This window comes from Bombus pascuorum, chromosome 3 (genome assembly GCF_905332965.1).
Source record: "Bombus pascuorum chromosome 3, iyBomPasc1.1, whole genome shotgun sequence".
Classification (NCBI taxonomy): domain Eukaryota; kingdom Metazoa; phylum Arthropoda; class Insecta; order Hymenoptera; family Apidae; genus Bombus; species Bombus pascuorum.
In genome coordinates this window covers 13,796,876-13,822,543 of record NC_083490.1, presented here as the reverse complement: position 1 = coordinate 13,822,543, position 25,668 = coordinate 13,796,876, and the positions used below count along the sequence as shown (strand labels likewise).

General features: G+C 38.0%; 1 protein-coding gene across 6 annotated transcripts in view; it reads left to right on the top strand.

Annotated features, from left to right (window-relative positions):
• The window catches only part of LOC132905318 (telomerase-binding protein EST1A-like), a 146,648-nt gene that overhangs the window by 96,430 nt on the left and 24,550 nt on the right, over positions 1–25,668 (top strand). For all 6 annotated transcript variants that reach the window (XR_009657779.1, XM_060956486.1, XM_060956483.1 and 3 more), the window contains 3 exons: positions 9,115–9,218; positions 9,583–9,756; positions 11,702–11,905. Coding sequence is in view for 5 of the 6 variants with exons in the window: in XM_060956486.1 (XP_060812469.1) it covers positions 9,115–9,218; positions 9,583–9,756; positions 11,702–11,905 (482 nt within the window). In the remaining variant the exon portion in view is untranslated. The remainder of the gene's footprint in view (positions 1–9,114; positions 9,219–9,582; positions 9,757–11,701; positions 11,906–25,668) is intronic.

The following is a 25,668-nucleotide window of genomic DNA, read 5'->3' as shown; positions in this document are numbered from 1 at the left end:
AATTAACCTTGGAGTCTTCTATTATTTATATCATCTCTTTCTAATTAACATTCTCAAGAAAGTCAATTATCTTGTTTTTTAATTGAACATCAATCCTGTGCTTATGTAACGAAATTGAGAAAAACCGGACTCGATCAGTTTGGCTTCTGAAAGACTCGTGCATCGAGATAATTGGAGTCGAGTTGTGTTCTCTTTCGCGTAATTATCAAGAAATTTCCCTCCAAAGAAAAATGAATCTTAAATATTTTATCTACTCAAATAACAAAACGTGTACATTACTTAAGCATTTGTTATCTAAATGAAAGATATTTATCGATTCGGTACCGATCGATAGCGTCATTCCTTAATTGCCAATCACGCCTATACGGACACACTCTGTAATAATAATACGTGGCTCTGAACACATATATCGAACACGAGGTACAAGATAGGTTGATGCTCTTATTTCATATCCACAATTTTAATGGAACTTTACTATCTGTGGGCTTTACTGTAATGATACGGCATGCGCGCCATTATAAATGTGAGTACGAGCAACGCAAGTGGAATAACCGTATTATAATTGCACGACTAATGGCCGTAGGAATGCAATCAGAGATTCAGGAACTCGGTTTTTGTCGAACGGATTTTACTGATATCGCCAGTCATACGTGTATTACTAATGTCACGTCAATAATTCGCCGACTAATAGTATCACGCGGATGCACACAGAGGAATCGAGCTTTTTGTTTGTTCTCGTTTCGCATCGGTGCTAAATTAATATTCCGGCAGTGATTTGCATGGTGAACGTTACACAGGAATGCGTATCGTAACAATAGTAATCTTGGACAGAGTTGATAAGAGGTTGCGTGTGTAACCGTGCTGCACTTTTCATTTACGAAGAACGTGACTGGAGTGATCGAAGAGAAGAGAGAGTTCTTTTTGGGGAAAATAAATGGGGGATTCTGTCAAGTATGGAGAGTGTTGATTAGTTTGTTTTATGGATAGAATATACAGTGTACTACGCAGTTAAACAGAGTATTGGACGCTGGATAAATAACTTATTATAGTTTGTGACAAAAGAAATAAAATTTCCGAAAGAAAGGAATACATATTTTTGAAAATAAAGAACTCGTTCAACGATTATCTGACTAAAACGAAACGCTTGAGGATAGTTTGACACAACCACGGTGGGAATGTAGTTTGGAAAATAGAGAAAGTAAACTCAGCTTGACCGGTTCACCGGATCGTTAGTCATGAGATTCTGTTTGACATGGGATTTGAAGTGATTAAAAGCGAATTAATTTTCGCTCGATCTTTAGTTAGATTTAGTAGTGATCAATTCGAAGACGGAACGAAGTAGCAGCTGGATGAGATTACAATTTTAAGTGTAAAACAGGATGAAAATAGTACAAGTGGAAAGTAATTAGTAATTATTGAACGGAGTTCTCAGACGTGTAGATAGTTTTATAGTCGAGGAGTTAACTAATGGTTGTACACAGGAAGTTCACAAAAGTCTATTTATTTCCAAGGATAAAAATATATATACGAAAGATTTTTTAATACGTTCGTCGCCACGTCGCACGTATTAATGCGACGGGTATACTTCCGCGGGGGCGTGGGGTGCCCAGTCACCAAAGTATGGTGACGCTCTTCTTGTTCGAGTTAATTAAATGTACGAAATTATATATAGGATATATATAGGATATATAGGATAGACAACATAAAAATATTAAAAACACATTATACCATACTTTTTATTAATTTATATTCTGTATAATATGTTACATTATTCTATATCGCATGGTATTCGTTAAAACATTCCAAACACATTTGGGGTGATTTTGGGCACTTCGAACAATAATTGTAGACTCCTCACTTTCAAATATATTTTCACGTTGTTTACTGAACATTTTGAGAATGAAAAAATCACTGACGTACGTCTCGCAAGTATGCTTCTCGACTAAATGAAAGATCTGAGATATCTGCCATGAGATCCCTCGGAATACTCTAACTGGAAAACTTATCGTTTCCTCCATTTCAGAAATAAATAATCTTTTCTTTACAATGAATCGAAGGCGACAAACGATGAATTCCTGCTTGTCGCTCTATTTATATTCTGCGAACCGGCGGTCGGATTTGGCCCCCCAGGAAACTTAGCAGAATCACGCTGGGCGACGAACGTGTTAAATCAACAGACCTCGACGAATCTTCCTACAAGAATCGCTATTCTTCTTGAATTTAACCCAAATCTACACCAGAAATACCTTCAACCAAAAAATCTGTCAAACTTGATCGAAATCAAAAGAATCTTCAACTTGAAATACCTTGAAACTAGTTGAAAAACTAGTTGAATTGTCTCTTCAAGCATTTTATTGTCGAGAGAGAAATTGTCGGTTCGATCGGTCTGCCATCGTCCTCCCTTTGCTTCAAAAATACCCTTTCGCGACTTAGCAAACGTCACCCACGTCATTCTGATGTTCATTACGCGGTCTGACCATTCCGATGCCGCAATTCCCGAGCGAACGTTCATGCGCCAGTGACGCGACGATATCCCGCGATAACGTGTCTCTCTCGAAGTCCCCTCTGGACCAGTCGTTTAATCGAAAAACCTAAGTTCCTCGAACGGTGAAGCCTCTGGCCGTGTGTTGACCCGCGGATAGCCGCCGGTTACGTAACGGTGAATCCGTTCGATGTGACCACTGCAGTGCCATATACACTCAAAGTCTTGGCCGACCGATTACGAGTCGCCAGCCAATCGTTTTCCAGCGTTTGCTCTACAGGAATACGCCAAGTTACCGTGTCTGTTCTTTTGAGATTGCTTTGCTCCCTTTTTCTATTCGTTTACGCCACTTTCAATTCTTTTTGTAATGTATTTTAGATTATACGAGACTTCGTAGCAGATTATAGATTTTATAGGTGCATGTTTAAATTATGATTTTTGAGTTAGTTCGTGTTGGATTTCAATCTTTTTTCGAAGATCTTTGAGACATAGTTTCTTGAATTTATTTCTATATTTGCTGTTTCCAAAAGTTTCCAGGATATTCAAATAATTGTCATTGTTAAGCACATTCGTACTGGATTTCAAAATTTTTAAAGATATTTAAACGACAGTTTTTTAGCTCATTTGTGACAAATTAAAATACTTTTAAAGATATTTAAAATTCGGGCATCAAACAGTTTTTCTTCTTTTCCTTTAGTTGCGTCGTTTTTCTAGCAAATCGATGATATTCTTTGGAATGGATTGCCAAATCGTCGAAAAGTATGTCAGTAATATAAAAATTTCATTGTTTAGCAAGATATTATTATTATCGTTCAAAAATTCGGATATTTTTCAAACAAATGATATCAAACGATATTCAAATTATATAAATACAAGGAAATTTAGGTATTAGGAAGGAAGTTCGTGTTACGAGTTAATGAAACAGTGTGTTGATGCGTTGGATGTATTTCGTATGCAGCATGATTTATGAATGCACGGTAATGTTTCATAGGGTGAAGTTACACGCTAATACACAGGTCGTGTTGAATTGACGCTTCTGAAGATGGAGAATTAAGGGGGATTTTGGGTTAATTGATTCCTTGGCTCAAATTCCGTGGATTTTTCTAGGTTTGTCACGGAGGTTACAACTACAAGGATTGATGGTAGTAACGGTCCTTATAAAAAAATGCGAAATGAATTTTGAATAAATGGGAAAATAAATTTTAAAGTAATCCTGCTGACCTCCCATAGCTGACTGTGGGAACTGTGGCGTGTTGAACTTGTATCTATAGTACTTCTTCAATTCGTTAAGTATTATAATGTATTTATGTGGATTACTCTATACTGGAGAAGGAACTGATAGTTAAACATTAAACATAATACAAAGCTATGAAATTAAGTACAAAATCAAAATCTATCGCGTTGGTTACAAAACATTTCATAAAAATGAACAAGGGTTAATAATAAATATATCACCACATTACAGATGTAATACTATTTCTAAAATTAATCTCTGTTTGTTACAAGTTTAGTATTTTACAATAGTTTATATAATTCTTTCGTATCCATGGCAATACTTTATTATATAATTTTCCATTTCTTTAACTTTCATTGCGATTCGACAAATAAACAGGTCTATCAGTGACGAGTCAGTGATTCAAGCGAAAATTCATAATCGACGACAAACCCTCGGGATAATTATGATCGACGCGTTAATGAATTTACCGGCTCAACGAGCATCCATTACAAACAATCGCAAGGATATTTAGCGGCGTTCGAATTTTTTCACACTTGGCAAATCTTACGAATTACCGATTACTTATGCGATCTTAAGGAGTGTTCATCGCTGTCAATCGAAAGTTTTTCGATATCTCGTCATTTTCACTAATTCGCATCGCCACGATGATGTAATGAAAAATGGCAACTTAAAGGCTTTGTAGCTTCATCGTTGCCGATGATATTAAATCACAGTGTCACGAAATTTTCTTCGTAATTCCATGTAGAATCGAGTCTTCCAGAGTTAGAACTAGGTCTACCCTAACGGATCTAGACTGCTGGGAAAGAGCGTTCCAGTTTCAAGGCGCGTCCTTGGTCGTGTTATACTTACTTTTGAGACAGGTTTACACGCGATAACAGTACATAATTCATAGATCGTATCGTGGTACGTATCGACGGTACAAGGTGGACCGTTGTTAATTCATTAAATCACGGTTGTTCTCCTTTGAAAAGTAGACGAAAAAGTGTTTAGCACAACGTCCGACAGTGTTCTGTTATCCGCCATGGATTATCCATCTCGAGTCGACGGAGTCGGTTAGATGGGAAGTTTATGGCTTGATACGGCGACTCGATTGCATTATGTTAAGCAGTGCATGGTTACGTGCTTTGAATAGAACTATAGTTGTTACTCGAATTTTTGATGAAGTGCTTAGATCTATCGCATACGGTATAGTATACAGTATAGTATAGTATATACTGTATAGAAAAATGAACATGAGTATTCCAAATAATATTTCTGTGCTCAATGTTCGATTAATTGAACTTGTAGCGGTTAAATCCATCATGTAACAACGGACTTCTACTATATGAACGAAAAATAATAGGTAGTAAGAAAAATTGAGCGCTTATTATACAAACTCTAGTTATAGGAAATGTTAAATGGAATAAAAGAATCAGAAACGAAAATATTAATACGGACTATTCGATCAGTTCTCGTTCTTTATTGGGACATAAAATGTTTCCCTTGTAACTTGGTACAATTTTATATTACTGCTTCAAAAGATTTTTACAAGCGTTCGAATACTTTGTGAGCTCCAATTTAATCAACTAATCGATACAGTTCAATTACGAGTGAAGTAGCAAATACCAAAAGATTCTTTCTCCTCCAAAAAAGGCAACCAATCATATGCGAATGCATCAACTATCAAGCAGTCACCTATTCCGCTTTCAGTTAGCACGAGAACTCCCAATCCTCCTACGAATACCACACCACATACGCGCGCATACCAAGGCGACAAATCCATTCTTCCCGGTTAAAAAGGAACAAAACCAAATCCCCGGGGAAAAATCACGAAACATCGAAAGGCTAAGCAGCAGGAACGTCCGGTTCTGCTGGATCGCGTGCAAGCGAGAACGCAGCCGGCGATACGATTCGAAAAAGGAACTGAGACAGTAACGGTACATCCAGTAACGTGTGCCGTAATGCCAATTTGTTGGCTCGGATGGTTTCTTGCGTTCCCTTGTATTCCTCTCTTTTCCCTCTTTCCATCCTTCGTTGTCCACTCGACGATCTCGATACGTTTTCTCTCTTCTCTCTCGATTTACCCGCGCGTTACACCCGAGGCACAATGGATAAATTGGACAAAAGGTACAAGAGGAGAAAAGGATGGTGGCTGCTGCGTTGGGCGGGCCAATGCGTTGCGAACGTGCCCACCGGACCCGAGAAAGAATGTTATTGTGAAGATCATCCAAGATGTTTCTTCCTCTCTTTCCACTCTTCTTTTTTCTCTCCCTGTTTCATGAGTTCTTTTTTTCTCTTACTTTCCTTCTGCTTTTTCTTTTTGTGTTGGGCGATGCTGGTCTTCGACCGGCTCGAGAAGATAGGTTCTCGCGGACTCAAGCAGAGATGCTGTTCAGACGTTCGATGGAGGAAAGAGTTTACGCTGCGTCATGTTACTAGTGGTCGTTGTTTGATGGCAGAGTTTCGTGTGAGATTATGATGTTTCAAGGGCTGGTTGGATGGTATACCTACCGGGCTCCGACTTAAGCTTTTTGGTTCTGTAAACTTATTTTGCTCCTCAGAGGTTTGGGATCGTTTGATGGATGAGGGAACTTGAATTTTTTAATTGAAAAAATAAGAATGGGTCTTCGAAAATTCATATATGAGTTAAGTTAGTAGATAAAATTGCATAAAGTTGGGTCATTTACAACCCATATACAACCCAGAATAGTATTAAAAACTTTACATTTTAGATTCTATTACTCACAGCATAATCGTTAAAAATAATTGAGTACAGCAAGATGAAAGTACATATTTTTTAAACTTTCTATTATCTTTATATCTCTATGAACGTGTCTCCTTATTTTTATATTTTCTACGTTCCTCAATATCTTCTTTCCATTCATCCCTAAAGTCATGCCACGCGGTTTAGAATACTCTGTTCATGAAAGTATGTAACCTCCGCGTTGTTAGCACGAATGATACGGGTTTCGCATGATCGCGAATGCCACGACACCTATTTGGAATTCGCATTAACAAGGCGAGCACGCTCTCTATTTCGCCTGCGCGATTAGGTTTCTATATTTCCTTGCACCAGGCTCGGGACGAGAGTCAGGCTTTAATCTACCTCGCGCGAGGTCCTCCGGATGATCGATTGCGAAGGCTGCCACGCTGATCCTCCTAACTCGATCCTCCTCACGTTCCGCGCGAGTTCCCGGCCACGCTGACCATGAACTTCGTGTAATATTCGCGATAAATGCAGCCTGTGTAAAGCGATTCAAGCCGCGGTCAGCCGAATATTAATGGCGGCTGGCGTGTTGCATTCGAAATCGCTGGTAGTCGCAACATCATCCTGGGGATGTCGAACACGAGCGAATCATGAATTTGACAATACGATGCAAGGTATCCATCACGGTTTCATCAGATTTTGGACATTGTTATAATAGATAGGATTTGGGTATTTCGAGAGTTGCTAGGTGTTCGAGTACTAGATATTGAAATTTTAGACAGGTATATTGAATATTGAAATTTTGCGGGATCGAATTTAGGGAGTTTGATTCGGCGGAAAAGGGGAAGTTTGTTAGGACAATTATGTAAAATTTTGCTGCATGAAAATTGCTGTCTAGAAAGCCGTATAATGTAATTCCATCTTCTTTCAAACATTGCGGATTAATAAATTGTATATTGTAAAATTTACCACATAAAACAAATACATATAATCAAATTCAATAGCTGTATAAGATATTGCTCTATTAAGTACCGATTACGTTAAACTTCATAATTCAATTTTGGCTGTAAAATCTGGGCTACCTTTAATAACATGCACAAAAGCTTTTGCGGATGACTGTATATAAACTAGGCTTTTTCTCAGTAAAGTTACGTTATACTACGCCTATATCCTTTTTGTTTTTTTTTTTTTTAATCTATATTATACATATACAAAGACTACCATAATTTTCGTAGCATACCACGGGTACGAAAAAGCATGCCTTCAAAGTACCATCTTGTACATACAGGAACGATTACATATACCTGTTCCGGACAGTCTCGAGGCAGGGCTGTTCCTCCCGTCGTTAAATCGTTCCATTATCGGCGATCAATGACGCGAGGTATGCGCAGCTACAATGTAACTCGAAGGAACGGATCGATCTGTACACGTAGACCGTGTCATCGGACAGGTTGAATATTCTTAAGCCCCTTTCATCCGTGGTTGGGACCAACCGGAACGCCCTGCCACTCCCCGGTAGTTGTTGACCAATGTTTATCGTTGGTGCACTCGCTCGATATTTGCATGATAACAGACTGCCGATCGTTATTATCTGTCGCTTCGATCCAGCGGCATAATTTTCGGGAAACCGTCTGGCTACAATACCTAACTGCTATTCGTAACTATTTATTTCGATATTTATATCGTAAATTTTCGCACAACGGTACTAACGTTGTATGCGAAGACTGTTCTACTGGTAATCGTGTTTACAGGGTGTAAGCGTTCTAACTGTAGTTACGTTTTCTGTTAGGTTTTCGAGTGCATTTTTGGTGGAACGTGACCGAAGAGTGGCAATCGTGGTTGTTGGTCGAATTTTTTTAATGATACGTGATACCGTGATATTGGTGTTCGAAGGGAGTTAATGTAGGGTATTATTCGTAATGTTTCCAGGAGATTGGTGATAAGATGATTTTTTTTATCGTTTGTGGAATAGAAGACTTTTATTTCTGTTTTGAATGGCACTTGTTTACCGTTGGATGTGTAACGAATAATTTGATTGGGAATGTTTTGAAAATAGTTATGATATGCATAAGAACGATCTTGATTCCTCGTGGGACGTATGTTTGATTCTTTTATAAATTTTATAATTGGAATTGGGTGGTAGAGATTTTTCGATTTTGTGGAATAGGAGTGACTCTATTATATAGAAGTAGCACGACCCCTTAAGATTCATATTTGTGTCACTAACATGTCCTCCAGATCATAATTCTTGGATTGTCTTTCGTGTATAAAATATTGATCAGTCCTTTGGGTGTAAACGTATTGTGCATTAAAGCTGAAATAATCTTTAGACAATCTCAGAATTATTAAGCACCCAAACTGTATTAACCCAAAACTTTTCAAGATTAAAATGAATATTATGTTAATTTACTATGAAAAGGCACTCAATTTTCTTAAAAATCTAACTCCCAAAGTACAAGAGGTGTTTAATTAACAATCTTTCGCGATTGCGATTTAATCTATGACATGAAGTTGAAAAACGGTACTTTACTGGTGAAGTACGCTCATGCATATTTAAGCAACTTCCAAGTTGGAGAAGCTGCTGCGACAGGGTGTGCGATTAATTTTGTTCTTTAAGCGTGAAATTTATGCACGGGCTCTTATTTTTAGCGATCGTTGATTGTAAATTTGCGATTTATTAAAAAATTTTCGACTAACTGCTTGTTTCAGAACTTGAATTGGTAAAACTGCCGGAAGATATGACCTTGGCAGGATTCACGCCGCTGATGTCGAATCCGCAAGATCCTTGCTACGCCGAAAAAACCGAAGATATGGTAGGTCATTTGTTATATATAAATATATTACGTACAGATGCAAGTAATAATAAAATATTCTTACGGTATTTTCATTAAAAGCCTTATAAAAAATTGTTCATATGGTGAAGTATCGAAAATGTTAAGTACGTTATAACATAGTATTTTGCAACTTGCTTGTAAATTATCTTTAAATAAATATTGTTCAAAATATTCCAAAATTTCCATCGAACTTAATAGGGACCTAGATACTGTTTCAGGTAGCTTATTTGTTATAAACTTCGAACAAAGGTCGATCTTTCTCGTGATTGAAATTTCAAAACAGACTGTCGTCCTCCGTTCTCTCTTCCGTTCATGCTAAGTCTTGGCTCATGTTGTATTCCAGGAAGTTGCTCAAGTGTGCCTCAGGATAAACAAGATTCTGTTCTTCGGCCAAGTGTTCCTGTGCGGCCTCGAGACGCCGGTATTAAAGTTGCAGAAGAGCGAAACTGGCATTAGCGAGTACGTCTCCGTGGTGGAGGCATCGAGCACGAGCACGCCGAGTTCACCACCAGAGCAGGTAACTAACTCGCAAAAAGAAAAAGGAAAAGTCAATTAACCTCCTATGATCGAAATTTTATTTATTTATGAAGAGATTGCAGATTTTATGTGTTGTTGATATAGGGAGACCAGATATTCAGTTTCCCATTATGTTGAAGAGATTTTAAGGATTTGGCAATTTCGTTATTTATACATTTCTTTTAATTCATTGTATCATCTCTATTAAAAATAAATTACATCATATTTAGACTTGTAGACTCAAGACCTCAAGAATCAATCTGTCATTATTAATAATTAATTTTATAATTATACAAGCTTTTGATTAAGTAATGCCTTGATTAACAAGTTGAACTAAGATCTAATAATTGTTATAAATAATTTTTCTGTATAATCGTGTATTCATAAAGTTCAATAATCTGATAATAAGTTCAATATAAAAAAGAAAAATTTCAAAACTTAATTTTGTTGCACTCGAATTACGCGCGTTTAACGTTAGCGCTCACCGATACTGCAACAGTGGGCGCCACTGATGCGCCGAAAATCGCACTGCACTCCCACGCATGCGCGACGTCACTTTGCTTTCGCGTTTGATAGTTTCATAAATTTACGCGATATTCTTTTTTTTTGTTAATATTTGCATTAAAGTTGATAAACATACTTGATGCATAATAATTGTCAGTGTGAAGTTTATTTTGTGCTCTATATCAGCTTCTAATAACGAACATATTGATATGTAAATTTTACAAGTAATTTAGTAATTTTTAATAGCATGTACAAGGTTATGAAAGGTTAACACGTTACACTATAGTTACAGTGATCTAATGATTGAAATATTTGAAGATCGAAATGCGTAGGTATGCTCATAAGAATTTATATATACATATTTCATAGTTTTGACGTATTCCTCAGAATACAGGAAACTTAACCTTATTAAGGACGATAGTCAGACGACAGTGCTTATTTAAATTCCAATAGATCAGGGTTTTGGATTAGAACAGGCATAGGGATTTTATTCCAGGGGTTTCTCAAGAATTTGATCAACGAAATACAGTATATCAAAAGACAAAAGGATATTTCTTACATTGCCAATAGGTTAGCTCTAATTTAACCAACTGATTATTTTTATTTACTCATAATCAGTAAAGTAAAGAAAAATTTCTGTATTAAGAGGATAAAACTTTACTATGCTGAGCTTGAGACATTCAGTAACAGGAAGTTTAGTGAATCTAAATCGTTTGAATTTAGGGATTCTCTTTTCAAGTTTACCTTATTAGAATCTAAAAAAGCATGACTATATTTCACATTTCCTAGAAAAGCTAAATTCTCTCGTCAGCTTTCATTTTTCCGCGACACGAAATGTATTAAACACGCTAGCAAAGTTACTTAGCGGACCTTCTTCGTTGAAAATTGTCATTTGGCGAGGAAAAAGAATTTTGTTTAAGGACGATGGCAACGATCTTTATTCTTCGTTCCCCCTTTGTGAATTATTCATTCGTTCATTCGCGTTCGTTCAGGGGCAGATGGAATTTTGATGAAAAGGGATTAACGTGTCGTTTAGGGAAATTGAAGGGAAGGGGTAAATGTGGTAAGAAGAAGGGAGTAGCTGTTTGACGATATCGTTACGGAAGATTTTCATTATTAAATATCGATATTGGGGAATGGTAGATAATTCGGAAGGGTAACCTGAACTGTGAAATTTGAGCCATTCAAAATTATTCTTCTAATTCAGAAAACGACATTGCCTTTCCACCAATGCAATAAACAAGCACAAGTAAATTTATATGAAACACTAATCATATTCATCAAAGGAATTTAATTTCACGAAACACATTTAGAAAGATCAATAAGAATAAAAAACTGAGATGAAACAAAGTAATTTATGGAGAAAATTAGTTCCAGCTCCCCTTTCTCATACTCGTCGTCCCGAGTAATGAATTCAAACGGAATCCTTGATTCGCTTTCAGAGCGACTCGGAGCTCCTGGTGGAAAGTTACAGCGAGGGTGAAGACGAGCCAGTTTCCACCCTCAAGAGATTACCCTCGTGCACAGACGTACCTGACGATAGCATCGCGCCCGTAGCCGCAGTCGAGATAAGGTCCTTGATCGAGAGAAAAGAAGAATTGGAGAGGCGGCAGCGGAAACAGGATCGTCATAGACAGCGAGTGCAGGTGAGTGGCAAACACCTAATACCTCTAGACTGTATCGTTGCTCGTTAAACGCATAGATAAATGATCTATCGAGCTGTCCGATCGGTATCGAGTATCGATTGATCATTGTTCGTTATGTTGTTGTAGACGATGTATTTAGTCGAAGCTCGATGTTGAAACGAACTGTGAGGAAGATGAAAGCGAGGAAATATTTGTTTAATTGATCTTTTGAACCAACGATTTGCATTCTTCGTAAAATATTTAATATATCATCATTTTTACTTCATTTTGCGAAATAAGGTTTTCTTATTGTTATTAATAGGGAGGGCATGCGGAATATTAAATAAAACTGAGAGGTTTAGAGGATAGGGGTGATACGATTGATAAAATTGTTATTTTGAGTGGGAGGGGGATTTAAAGTTTAGTAAATTTAATATAAGTATATCGAATATCTTTTGTAAAATCACGTTGTAAAGCAGATTTTAACTATTCGTCCTGTGATCAAACATTCTTGGCTAATCGAGCAAACTGGAAGAAACCGAAATTTCCAAATTCACACCGACCAACTGGAAACTTCTATAAATAAAGATGTCAGCTCGATATCGCGGTGTTCGATGATTCCAAGTTCAAGATACATCCACCGGTTGTTTCCCGTATCTTCATCGTTCGTTGGCGAAGGTAGCCGACAAAGTGGCCAAGGGAACACGTACCGTGGGCCCTAAGTCAAACTAAATCAAGAGATTACCAGGACACGCTGGTTGCGTATAGTTGCCTGGTCGTTTCTTTCGTTCGTTCCTTCGTTTCTTTTCTGCTCGTATGCTCTCTTCTCGATTCGATCTCGTCCTTTTATTTCGGGCCTCTTTTTCTTCTTCTTCGTCTTCTTCTTTTACGCGCGGTGATCGCAGCACGCAAACCTGCCATTTTTATTTACGGCATCGATGCTCCTCCTTTTTGCATATTTATTATTGAACCCCTGACCGAGGCTGGATTATGCGTGAACTATGTAGTCTTTGGGTCTCCGTTTTGCTTCTCTGCTTAGCTAGAGCATATTTTTTATCTGGGTGAGACGTAAAAGGAAGTATATCGATTGTAAATTCGTTTTTACGCCTGCGAGTACATACATTTTTGTATTTCGGTGATTGATAAATTTATGAATATATTATTGGTTTTATTAATTTATTAATTTACAGGGAACTCCTTTCAGAGTGAAGCAAAGCCTTTTATGGTAAATTAAGTCTCTGGCAATAATGTTACGTCAAGTCTGTCGTCAATTATTTAGTCATATCTGCAGTTTAGAACGAACCAATTTCGTATTATATTACAAATAAAACTGATCTAATTAAGGAATTTATAGACAATAAAAAGATTTAACGACTCTATACAAAGAACGTTTTAATAATTAATAGAAGTTCGGAGTAATTAAGGATTTTATGCAATTATATAAAATTAAATATTTAATAGTATTACCAATTATGGGGTTATATGTGATACGAACATCTTTCTTGAGATGTCGAATGTAAGGATGATATATATATGTTGATTTTATCTTTACAATGAATATCCTGTATCTTAAATAATGTGTAATACCGAATTAATGTTTCTACTTTGTTTCGTGGACCGTGTGAAATTTTTAGATATTGGGTAATTAGATACGTGTTAGACGGTTTGTAGAACTCTAACTGATTATTTCCTGTTCGCATTTAAAATGATGTTCCATTTGTATTCATGAAACAAACGTAACAACATTTTCCAATTCGTTTCAAGTTTTACGAGGATAATCATGGTTATTGTGTCCCATTGCGGTACTGATGAAATTTCCAAATGTTTTATATATGTTCATAAAAATCTCCTGTATATATTCAAATATTTTTCTGAGCCACTGTAGCAACCGCGAATCATATTGCATCGGTGATATAATATACACTTTATGATTCTTTTAAAACTGGCCATGAATTACAAGTGCTATAATTCAAATCTCGACGGAATTACAACGACAAAAACCATTTAATACACATTCGTTTTCCACCCAATACCACCAGAGACTCGTAATTATCCACACTGCTTCCACCGTAATATCTTTTCTGCCGACATCAACCTTTCAACTTTAATACCCGTCCGTTTCTCATTCTCTCTCGCTATACACACTTTTAATTCTTCACACTGCATCAAAATTCTCTTTCCACTCGGCCAACCAACGAAATCCCCTTCAAGAGTATCTACCGAATTCGTTTCGCCTTGCTCGCATTATCTTCATCCGCGCCCTGTCGACTTTTTTCGTCCTTATGCGGGGAGGTAAAATAAATTCGCCTGTATCTGCTGAATTTTTGCCAAGCCGCTGGTCTTATCGCAGTTACAGTTTCGCCATGGAACAGGGAATATCATGGTAGAATATAAAGTTAGCTTGGTTGGACGTGGAACGATAAAGGGACTCGGTGACAAGCGCGCCGAAATAAAGGACACCTTTTGATATCCGAATGGTACACGGCTCGGTAGTCTGTTCGATCGGATCCTGGTTGTTGTATCGCTGCTCGTTCTTCTTTCCTGAAGTATCCCAACCCTCGCTTTCGTTGTCCGAAACGTTCCGTTTTTATGAATGCCATGTGGCTGATAAGTTGGCGTTGTGTTTCAATTGCATTATAGTAGGATGTTGGTATTAGTCATTGACAAGAGATTTTTAGGTAAAGTTTTGCTTGAAAAATTGAGCAAGTTTTGAGAACGGTTTTCTGAGATTGGAGATTCTAGAGTTTTTAATCCATATTCTGTTTAGATAATTCCATAAATAACGCGAATAATTTGTTACGATGAAACTCGTTTCATAAAGGAAACTTAGCAGAAGAATGATAAAGTTGCAGAATTGCAGAAAGCGACTTCTCTAAGACAGCATAAGATACAAGAAATCGCTTCGTCTTCTAAAATGTACTTATCGTATTTTTCTTCTGTTATCTTCATGCATGAATAGATTAAAAAAAATGTTTATGTCATAAATTGTTATATTACTTACATACGTTTCAGCACAAGCGAGCTATTATACTTTAATGTGTCACTGGTTGCAGTAATTTTCGCAAGTAGGTTCACTTAAACGCATGTTTTATTTGCATAGCCACATAATTGAATGTATAATCGGGCCGGTTTTTATTCGTGTCAGACTAACTGTTGATTTGTCAGATTCTCAGGGATCACAGTGGGAACGAAATTGTATCTGCTACAACCTGTGCCGGTATTCGCGTTATCTTGTCCTGTAAATAGGTACACTTAATGTTGAAGTCGCGTGCGCCAATTATCTCTGAACCGAAAGCAGCAACCTGTTCGCGTATATCTGGAACAATTTCCACGTCAAGTGGAACCTGTTTCACCTGTGTCGACGTCCAATTATGTCATTCGTCAAGGGGATGCTCCGAATTCGTCCGTGTCCCTACCGGCCAAATGTAAATTGCGAATAAAAACATCGTGTATTTAATTAGCTTAAAATTTCGTAAAAATAATGTCGGTCTTCATTTGCATCAAAAGCATTTGCATGAATTTAAGCAACATTTCAGGTTGTGTAACTGTTTCTGATATACAAGATTAAAAGGGTAAAGCAAAATATGGAAGTAAAAGTAAAGTATGCGAACATAGCTGTTCTTGCTGCTTAAAGAACAGTTTAAATGAAAATGTTTGGCAATTAGTATTTTTATTACATTTCTGTTACTTCTTCGAACGTTGAAAATAACGAAAAGCCAATTGCTTTTGGCTGACAAAAATAACTGCGCTTTCTAATTATTCTTTCGTCTACTTTCTTGCTCGTGTAATTATTGCATCTAAAAGATTAATAAAGAGCGATTTAAAAATAGCAACTTCTCGTCTAAAAAATCAAACGGCATTTCTTGATTATTATCTTCCCATCATCTTATTCTCCTCCGATCGTTTCAAATCTAAAGTTTCAAAAGGCGAAATAAAAAGCAGCCGTATCGAACACAGTCATAAATCTTCATTTTTTCCAAGATCCAAAAACAACAGTCGCCCCTATCATCCTTCGAGCCAGGATACACCCGAGACACGTTGCAATTACTTGGCCGGGCATCAAATAATCACGCACCGAAAGCAAACTAGTGCCGTGGGTACGTCCGAAATTAACTTGGTGTTCCGAACCCGTTCCACCATTAGCGACGTCCAATCGTTTCGGTCATCAGGGTGGCAGGGGGTTTACTCTAAATCTCCGCGATACTCATCCTGATAGATTGCGCTTGTTACTTTTTTTCTTCTTATCTCTCCCGCCGAAAATTCATTCGCCACGAGGGATATAAATCTTGACGGAAATAAAGGCGTGTCCCGTGCGCATCCAGTCGAAATTTCGCGTGTTCTCTCGGAGCACGTTCAATGACCAGCTGGATAATGTTGCCTGTTTAATTCGTTTTTAATCCGAACAACGACGCGACCACTGTATTTCCATCAACACGAGCTGCTAGGTGTCATTCCGCACGCGATTTCGCGCCGGAACGTTGTGGCGTTTAGTGTTGGAGAATGCTATGATTTTTCTCATTTTCTATTATCTGATGCCTGTCTTTTTTTATATCCTTAAGAAATCTTAATCAATAATCTCAATATACACTTCCAACTTTCAGCACTTCCTACCTGAGTTGTTACGGAATTATTCTAAATTTGATATTTCTATGTATAAATAGTAAGAAACGATTCTTTTATCAAATACTCATAACGTTTAGTTTTCATCGAGAATCATCTTTCATCGTGTGTTTTCACGACAGAAAGATCACGAAACAATTTCAAACGAAAGATAACAAAGGTCTGATTATAGCAAGTGCCCGAGTGACCCTCGATTTTACACATGAAAAGAGCCAGTACCACGGCCATGCCTATGAATATGTTAATTTCATTTGAAAATATTTGGCAAACAACTCAGGCATAAAGAACTATATTCTATTGGATGAAGACGCTATAACGGACGCGTGAGAACGAAGACTCGAAAATGCAAATTTGATTGCTCGAAAGAAGCGACGTAAAAAGTGGTTCTGGGTAACGTGGCCGCGGGAATTAAAGACGGCCCAAGAAGCGTTGTTTCGGATCCAAGGATAAAACGAACGATGAACGGAACCGTTAATTCGGACGGGAATATCGTTGTTCGTGGGATTCAACGATATTGCGAAACTTTCGGTATGGAATCCTGCTAATCTGTTGATAAATATCGGGTTGTTTTGCAGCGATTACAGGCTACGTATAACACTTTACGCGATGATTTGATGTTCCATGTAAATTCATCTTCGAAAACATAAATGATTGCTATTTATTATTTCTTTTTTTAGAACTTTGTGATTGATGGGTTTGATCATTTTACGGACATTGCATAATATAAATTCAATCATAATATACATTCATGCTACGCGTTCATATTTATTACTTTGCGATTAGTTTGAATTTGTTTTATATCAATTTACATTACAATTTATGTTTATATTTACTATATCCGACAATGTCCTAGCGGAACTAGTAGAAATCTTGGACGCTAAATGTGACCAATTAATTTCTCGCTTAAAATACCCCTCGTTCGCAATACAATCTCGAACGGTTCCTCTTTTTTCCCTTTATTCGTAGCTAAACCGTCATGGTTGGTCGATGAACCTTGGATCGACGATCTAGAACGTAGCCGGGAGGTCTGTCGAGAACCTTTGCCGCTCTGGAAATATTTCACGTGCGGCGTTTCGTGAGGAAACGCGACCAGCCGATAGGCTCCTAATTACGCGTACCGTTAAGAAAAGGCCATTTATTTCGGACGAAATCGGCGACTGGTTCGAGGGTAACGCGTTAGATTCGGTAATCTTGTTCGCCGGAATTTCGAAGAGGCGCGTTACCCAAAGAAGTTGATGTCCGTGAATTGATGAGATTACGTGTTACGTAGGAGTGTAATTAGGATGTAGAATCAATTATGTCCGAACTGCCATGTGGTAAATTTTTTCGAACGTTGGTTTGTTACGTATTATCGTTCGATCTGGACGTTTGTTTATTTTCGTCAAAATATATTTCATCATAAAAGATATAACTTAGAAAAAAAACGAAGCTGGCACCCCGCTGGGGGTAGCCGCCCACATGCTATATTTATTTTTTATTTTTATTTTTTTCTTCACCAAAAAGATATAACACTTTACCAAATGTCCATAAGGACAAATTGTAAAATAACTAGAATAAAATAAAAAAAAAAAATATATATATATATATATATTTCAATTATGAAATTATTATCACAGTAATACTGATAAAGTTTCAGACAGATTTGAAAATATATAATAGATATTACAATATTTATTCTTAAATTCTTATATCTTTCTTCACAAACCTTCTCAAAATTTTTGTAGCTTTTTACATCGATGTTTCTATATTTGTTTCCTATATCTATACGCGAATGTTTAAAATTTTCCATTCTCTTTTTACGAAGGTACTTTAGAAATATTATCTTTACATTCTAAATTCATTTCTACGATATTTTCCACGATTTTTTCTACAACCTTTCTACCAGACGTTCGTAGCGAGTAAATTCTAGATTCTTGGGTCGCAAAGAATCCGTTGTCAGATGAAAGTGGTCCTCTTTCTTTCCTCGGAAACGACGTCGGTCATTTTGCAGCCTGGTGCTAATTTATCCCCGCGGTGCAAGCTCGAGATCTTTTAAAGCAACAGTCGTAGAAGTCACTTGAACCGCGGAGGTCGGCGAACTTTTCGTCGCTAATTAGAAATAATTGCTAGAATAAAGAGTGTCGCTCTCTCGGGCCACGATCATCTGCTTGCCTATCGATTAGACCCGTTCGTATTATGGAATTTCTTCTAGGTAGACGATGGTGTCGTTCATAATCGGACAAAGGTCAATTTATCACGTCGGAAGGCCAATCAACGTGTTGTTGAAAGATCGAAGATAGAATTTGCTGGAATGAATTTTGAGTTTTTCGTCGAGACATACTTAGAAAAATTGAGTTTAGTGAAGTTTTAGGCTTCGTTATGAAATTAGTGGAAAGAACTAGGTGGACTGCTATTATGTTAATGATCATATCATATAAACGGAGTTCTACGGTAATATTATTAATAATATTATTTCACAAAATTATTCAACACGTATTACATTGCTGCTAACATAACAATTTCATTTGTATATTACAAATTCCATTCGAACAGTTGACCACCATAGCAGTCCATGAAATTTCGTCTCCCTTGCGAAAAGTAAATTCTCCAACTCGTGCAGCAACCGACGGAGATCTATTTACATAAAACAACGCGGGTCCCATTCTCCCTTGAAAGAGAAGTTCAACAGCCGGGCTGTAAATTAACTCAAGACATTGTATTTAATTAAACGTCCGGGAATAAAGACGTTAATTAAAGCCGGGCTCTATTATTTCCGGAAAAGCGCCCGAACCTCATTCTGTCATGTGAATCTGGGACGTATTTTTAACTAGTTTGTGCATCTAATCGTAATAACATACATAGTCCACTTTCCTAACTAATTTGGGAACGGTAATCTATTTTCTCAAAGTTTAAGTTACGAAAGTTTAGAACGAAAAAGAATTAAATTAGGCACGAGACTATTTGAGCTGGAAAGAAAATAAATTACACGAACTGCTTAAACGATCAAACAAGTATAGGAACAATATCGACTACGAACAGATTATACGAACAATGCCATTAACAGAACTTCTGTACCCGATCGTTAAAAGCCAAACAAGTACACACGAACTTTTCCAAAATGCTTATGTCTGCGATGTTTAAGCAGATTCCTCATTAAAATCGTTTGGAGGTTGCGAAGCCAAGGGAGCACGCGAAGTTCTCTCGGTTCTGTGTCAATAGCCACGGTATCGTGTTATTAAAGGACAAAAAAAGCACAGAACAATTACTTTTTACTATCACGAGCGCGTTCACTTTCGACGGCGGGGAAAAAGCAGAACAGATGGAACGCGAGGGCAACGAAGAAAAGAAAAAAGCAGGGAGAAGTGAAACAGCTAATTACTCTAAACTAATTACCTTTTGTTAGCACCGCACCGCATCAACGGAGTATCTCGAGACCCTTCAGCTCGTGAACCTTGAGCGACAACGCTGGATGAATCGTTCGATCGTTGTTCTTTGTCTTTCTGCGATTGTGTGTGCACGTTCGTATGTATATACTTATGCGTGTGTCGTGTAATAAACGACGGAGTCGACTCGGTAGGAATCGTTATTTTTTGAGCAATTACAACGATGGGCCTTTTAAGGGGAGTTCGTGACGAGAAGAGACGAGAAAACGAAAGGCAGACGTTGAAAAAGCTTCGTGGCCGAGAATGGCTTTGATTTAACCCTTCGTAATTGGATTGTTTTGCGGTTATACAGATTATACAGTTCTACTTGTTATGTTTCCGTTCTTTGTTAAAATGTCCCATCAACCATTTCGAAACATCCGAAAAAGTTGCTTTCGATTAAAAGACTTATCATATATTATAATTATTCTCGGTATGTTGATAAAGTTATAATAAGAGATCCCTCTACTGTTAATTCTTTACCAATAATTGAGATCAAATGCTCCGTTAAATATAAATTGAAACAAGGAATGTGGCTGAAGCTAAATAACATATTCTAACTGAGAATAATACTGTAACCCATTCACCTCTTACCTTCATCTGTAAGATATTCAAACCCACAAATATTTGTACAACAAACATCGAGAGATTAATTGAACAGCACGTAGAATGTGTCCATCCGTAAATTCTCTCTATCAAACGTGACCATTATTACACCATCGCCGTTACCAGCTGGTCAAATATAGTACGAGAAACCCATGCAATTCCAATTTCTGTAACTTTCGACCCTATTCGTGGTCGAATCTGTTCGCAAATTCCCTGCGACACGCTTCGTCAGCCACTTGTACAGGAAGAACGCGATGCAAAGGGGGACAACGGTAGGAGTTGGAACAGCAACTCGCTGAACGACTCTAATTGCATATATTTGTCGCGTATTTATATGGCCATTCTATTCAAATGCAGGTTGCACGAAGGCTGGTCCGGGTGTTACGATCTCGTTTAAAATGGCTCGCGCCGCTGCGGCATTCAACGATGGTAACAATTGCGATTCGTGCTTTAGCCACGTAATACTTGGTTGAAACACGGTGAAATAATGGGAAAATCGTATACAATGACCGTTTTCCTCCTTTCTCCTTTCCCTCGTTTATCGCGAAAAAGCTTAGTATTGGTTTTGTTTGGTCGGAATCGATGAATAGTGTTTGGATGCGTTCCGTTTTTTCTTAACGCGTGTAATATCGCTCGAAACACGGAGAATTTGTGTTTAAATGGCGTGAGAATGAAATGATGCAGCGGATTTTGCATTGAATTTAGTCGCTTGATAGCGTAACCGTTCTATAACACAATGCTCAGCAGCACAACGTTCCGTAAGAAACAAATAATAGGGTAACAGAAATACATATTTAATGTCAGAATCAAAATGATTTCAATATTTGAACGTCGCGGTGCATATGAAAATTGCTCTCCTATAAAATACAAGGAATATCGTTTATGATGTTTTTCACCCGTGATCTTCGTATGAAATGGCTGTTTTCAGAAAAGGATAAAATCATTCGCGAATAATGTGGTGAAAGTATGGTTTATTAATATTTATTAGACGTTAACAAACAGTTGCTGATTGTCGATTCAGTGAAAACGTATCTCAACCAAGCCACCTCTGCGAAGAAGGGTGTTTCGTCGTTGGCGCGAGTACGAGCGACCGGTTGAGCGCGTAAATCACAATAAAGCGTATCGTTTATTAACGATCTCATTTATGCCGGGCGGCGAAGCAACGGCCGCCTGGAGCGGGGTTGCACGCGCGCATGCATTCTGCATGGGAATCGGCCGCACGCCGCCATTTATATTCCGACCGGTGCGGTGGCCGGGCCTGCCTAAACGATCGCGCGGAAACGCCGAACGCGCAATAAATTATCCATCGTCGCCGGGCATCGGTTGTAAGTATACATATATCGGCACACCGCGACTTCGCGCGGACAGCCGCCGGCTACTGGCGATCCGCACCGCTCGCACCGCTAATAATAACGAGGATCACGCACCAGGATAGCGTGCGAGGTATTGCTATCACCTGCGACAAAGATAGTGTCGTAATTGTCGCGCGCGATCCACTCGATCACAATCGATTCGTCGTGGTGTTGGTTGCACGTGGATTGGGTTCTTTATACGGTAGATTCGAGCGTTCCAATATCCTGGGAGAGGGTGAACAGAGCGTGGGAGTCGATCGTGCTTGTGACCAGTTAACGGGTGGGAAGAGCGGAGGATTTGAAATAGAAGCGAGTCGCGGTGGTTAGGTTGTTAAAAGAGCCATCGGTGTCCTTGGTAATACAAATGCTCGATAACATGACTGCAACCTGCTGTCTTCGGCTAGGTTGTACGAGTTAATTTTATCGATGTAACAGTCGGTAGAACATCGCCGATGCTACCTTGACTTGTTGTTCTTTTGAAGGTAGCAGATGTCATGGTGTTATCGCATCCCGAGTGGAAGTTTATACGAGTAGATAGGTGACATTTTCATTAGCTACGGATAGAAACGTTACTAACGAATATTAACCAGTTATTAATGAACTATTAATGAACCGAACGGTGTTGACAATTTTCACGTTTAAGTATTACTTAACGAAGGGAGAGCAATCACAAACTAGTTTGTCTTTTAATACTCGATCGACTTCGTGGAATCACGAGCAGCGTAGATAACGCGTGTAATTCATTAAGGCAGGTTGAGATAATCGTTTTTACACGCGATTAAATAACAGCTACTGGAATTTATTAATTTATTCGACTGGTTGTCAGTGAGAAATGGAGAATTATACGTTGAAGATTATTATTAGACTGTACACAAAATCCCTTAATATATAATATTAAAATATTAGAAATTATTATAAAATATGGAAGATATTAAAATATTGCTTGTTTTAATAGCTGCACCGTTGGTCTACAGAATTTTATCGGATTATATGCTATTTTTAAAAGGCTTATAGCTGTAGACTTAATAAGCTGTTATCATTTTCAACAATATTGCAAGAGATTAACTTCTCATTTCTCGATACCATAGTACCTGGAAAAATATCGTTTCATTCAGAGAGAACCAAATCCCTATTACAGCGTTGCAACGATTTCCCATTTCCACGTGAAAAATACCGCTATCTATTATTTGAAATGTTCCAAAACATTAGTCGAGAATGTTCCCCGTTCATTTGGTTCATAAAAGAGCTGATCATTCTTCCCCCAAATCACCATAGCTCGTTACACCTTTGGATCTCCAAAAAGCGGAAAAAAATAATCCTTAATCCTTCCAGTTAATTTTATCCGATAGTCCGCGCGTGCATTTCGTCCTGTCCACTTTTCCGTGACGTAGAGTCCATATAGGGCCTTTAAAAAAAAATCCCATCGCGGCGAACCCTATGAAACCGAGCGTTCTCTCGATTCGCCGCGCATTCACCCTCGGCTCACCGGCACCCTCGCGCGTTTCGCAAAAAGGAAAAGCACGGCAACACGGTGATATTCAAACATTTATGGTCGAAATATTACGGGGCGGACGATCCCGTGGGAGGCGATCTCGCGTCCTCGTGTTCACCCTTGCGTCATCTGCGCCAGCGAGATAACGTTTTCCGGCGTGTCAACCCCGACGTAAGGGTAGGCCTCCGAGCAGAAGGATATTGTGCTGGTTGTTCCCCAACGCAGTCATGGCTAATGGTCTCACCCCTCTGCGGAACGAGAGAAATCTTTAATTTCCACGACATTAAGAGACACTCGTTCTCCCTGGGGCCTCGTACGGAGAAACGCGCCCCCGTAGAGTAATCTGGCCGCACGCTTGATTCATGGAGCACACGGCGGCTTAGATCGGACCACACGGTCTTTTCTTCCCAATGCTTTACGCTCTAACGTTCTGACAGATGGGTTATGGAGTGCGTTCCTCTTTTGTGTCGAAACGTGAGGTATGGGAATGGGTTCGGGAGGAGGCTGTCTCATTCTTGGAATTTTTTCGTGCGTGGTTCTCTTGAATTATGGTTACGATGGATGCGCGTGAAGGTGGAAAAGTTAGGTATTATGTAGAAAGGCACTCGTTGCGAATTTCATTATTTTGTAGAATTTCACATATATGTACGTACAACCGCCACTTGGCTATAGTTACCAAGATGTATTCACAAGTATTTTTTCTAAACAGTAATCTCTAAGTGTATAGTACTTTCTCAAGTACCATTCTTTTATTTGTATTACCAACGATCGTAATTGCTCCCGTGGATTTTAGATTGAATTCTACGACATTTTGAACGATGCACGTTTCATGCGTATTCGGTTCAGTGATTCTTATTCTGCGAGTGCAATCGATTTAAAAGCTCGACGTGGAAGCACAGAGGGAATTGAGGAATTCTGGATTTATCTGACGAGATAATAGAATCAGAAGAACGAAATTTGCTTTGTGTACTTTCAACTCGTAAAACATATACTGTTTTAAGATCATTGCTTGATAAAGATTTTTCACTTCTTCGTTACAATACGTTCATGATAGTTTTTATTGATATGTTTAAGTACCTATATCGTGCAATTTATTATGACGTAGCACAGAAATATAAGTAACAATAAAAATTTGAACAATGGAAGATTATCTCAAGAAAATATACATTTAAATATTTATTAATAATAATATTACTTTTGCAATGGATTAGTATAAATGATAACAATTAAACATAAATATAAAAACTAAGAATTATTAATAATATATTGTATATAAGAAATAATCTTAAATTTTATACATTCCATCGTTCACATAAAAAAGTGCAATAAGTATAACAATCTAGGAAACTCTACAAAAATATCTTGAGATATACAAAAAGGTTTTAGTAACTTCGAATCAAACTAAAACCGTGCACGGAAATATTCTTCGTCCATTTCTACATTATTCATCTTTCCATTAGCATTAAGATTTGATTCTGATCTCGACGTATCCATCATTTAAGCTCAACTAACATTCCTGACAGACACTTTCGTTAACGGCCATAGAATTTCTCTGAAACGGTTTTCCATCAGACCTGATTTTTCTGTCTCCGTCGTTTCGAGTTAAAGAGAGCTCATCTCTTCGAATCAGAAGCATAACCTTTCTTGGAAGGAGAGCCGGCTGGCTGTGATGCGTTCGACAAGCAACCTTTTCTTCTCGATAGATTTTTCCTCAGATTGTTGAAGCACCCTTCACTCATCTCGCCATCTAGCCGCCTGTGTACATAGGTGACGATTTACTTTTTCCTGACGTGTCACAGTCGAAAGCGTGATTTCCTTTCCAATTCGGGGAAAACTCCTCTCCTAGGTCAATATTCCGCTATCTCAGGGACAGCCGTGTCGCCATGTTGTATCGACCACTCACTTCGCCCTTTGTATACACGTAGAGGGTGGTGCGAATGCTTTCTACACGGGATTCAGGATGAAACGTAGGGTTCAGGGTAAACGAATCGTTTAAGAAAGCACCAGGTAAATTTTAAACGTTTACAATTGACTGACTGAGAATTAGAATGATATAAGTCAGTGTTAATTTTTACAATAAAATAGAATATAATAAACAATTTACAAATGGTTTAAGACAAAAAATTAATATAGAAATATGTAGAAAATGTGTTGGGATCTTATAACTTGACTTATCAAATCGTAGAAAGATATATTTGATTATCAGTGTTATTTTTAAATTCTTGTTCAGAAATTGGGGCTATAAATCTCATACGTCATACTACGATCTTTCCATTCATCTACTCTTATCATACCAATGAAGAGTAGATCTGA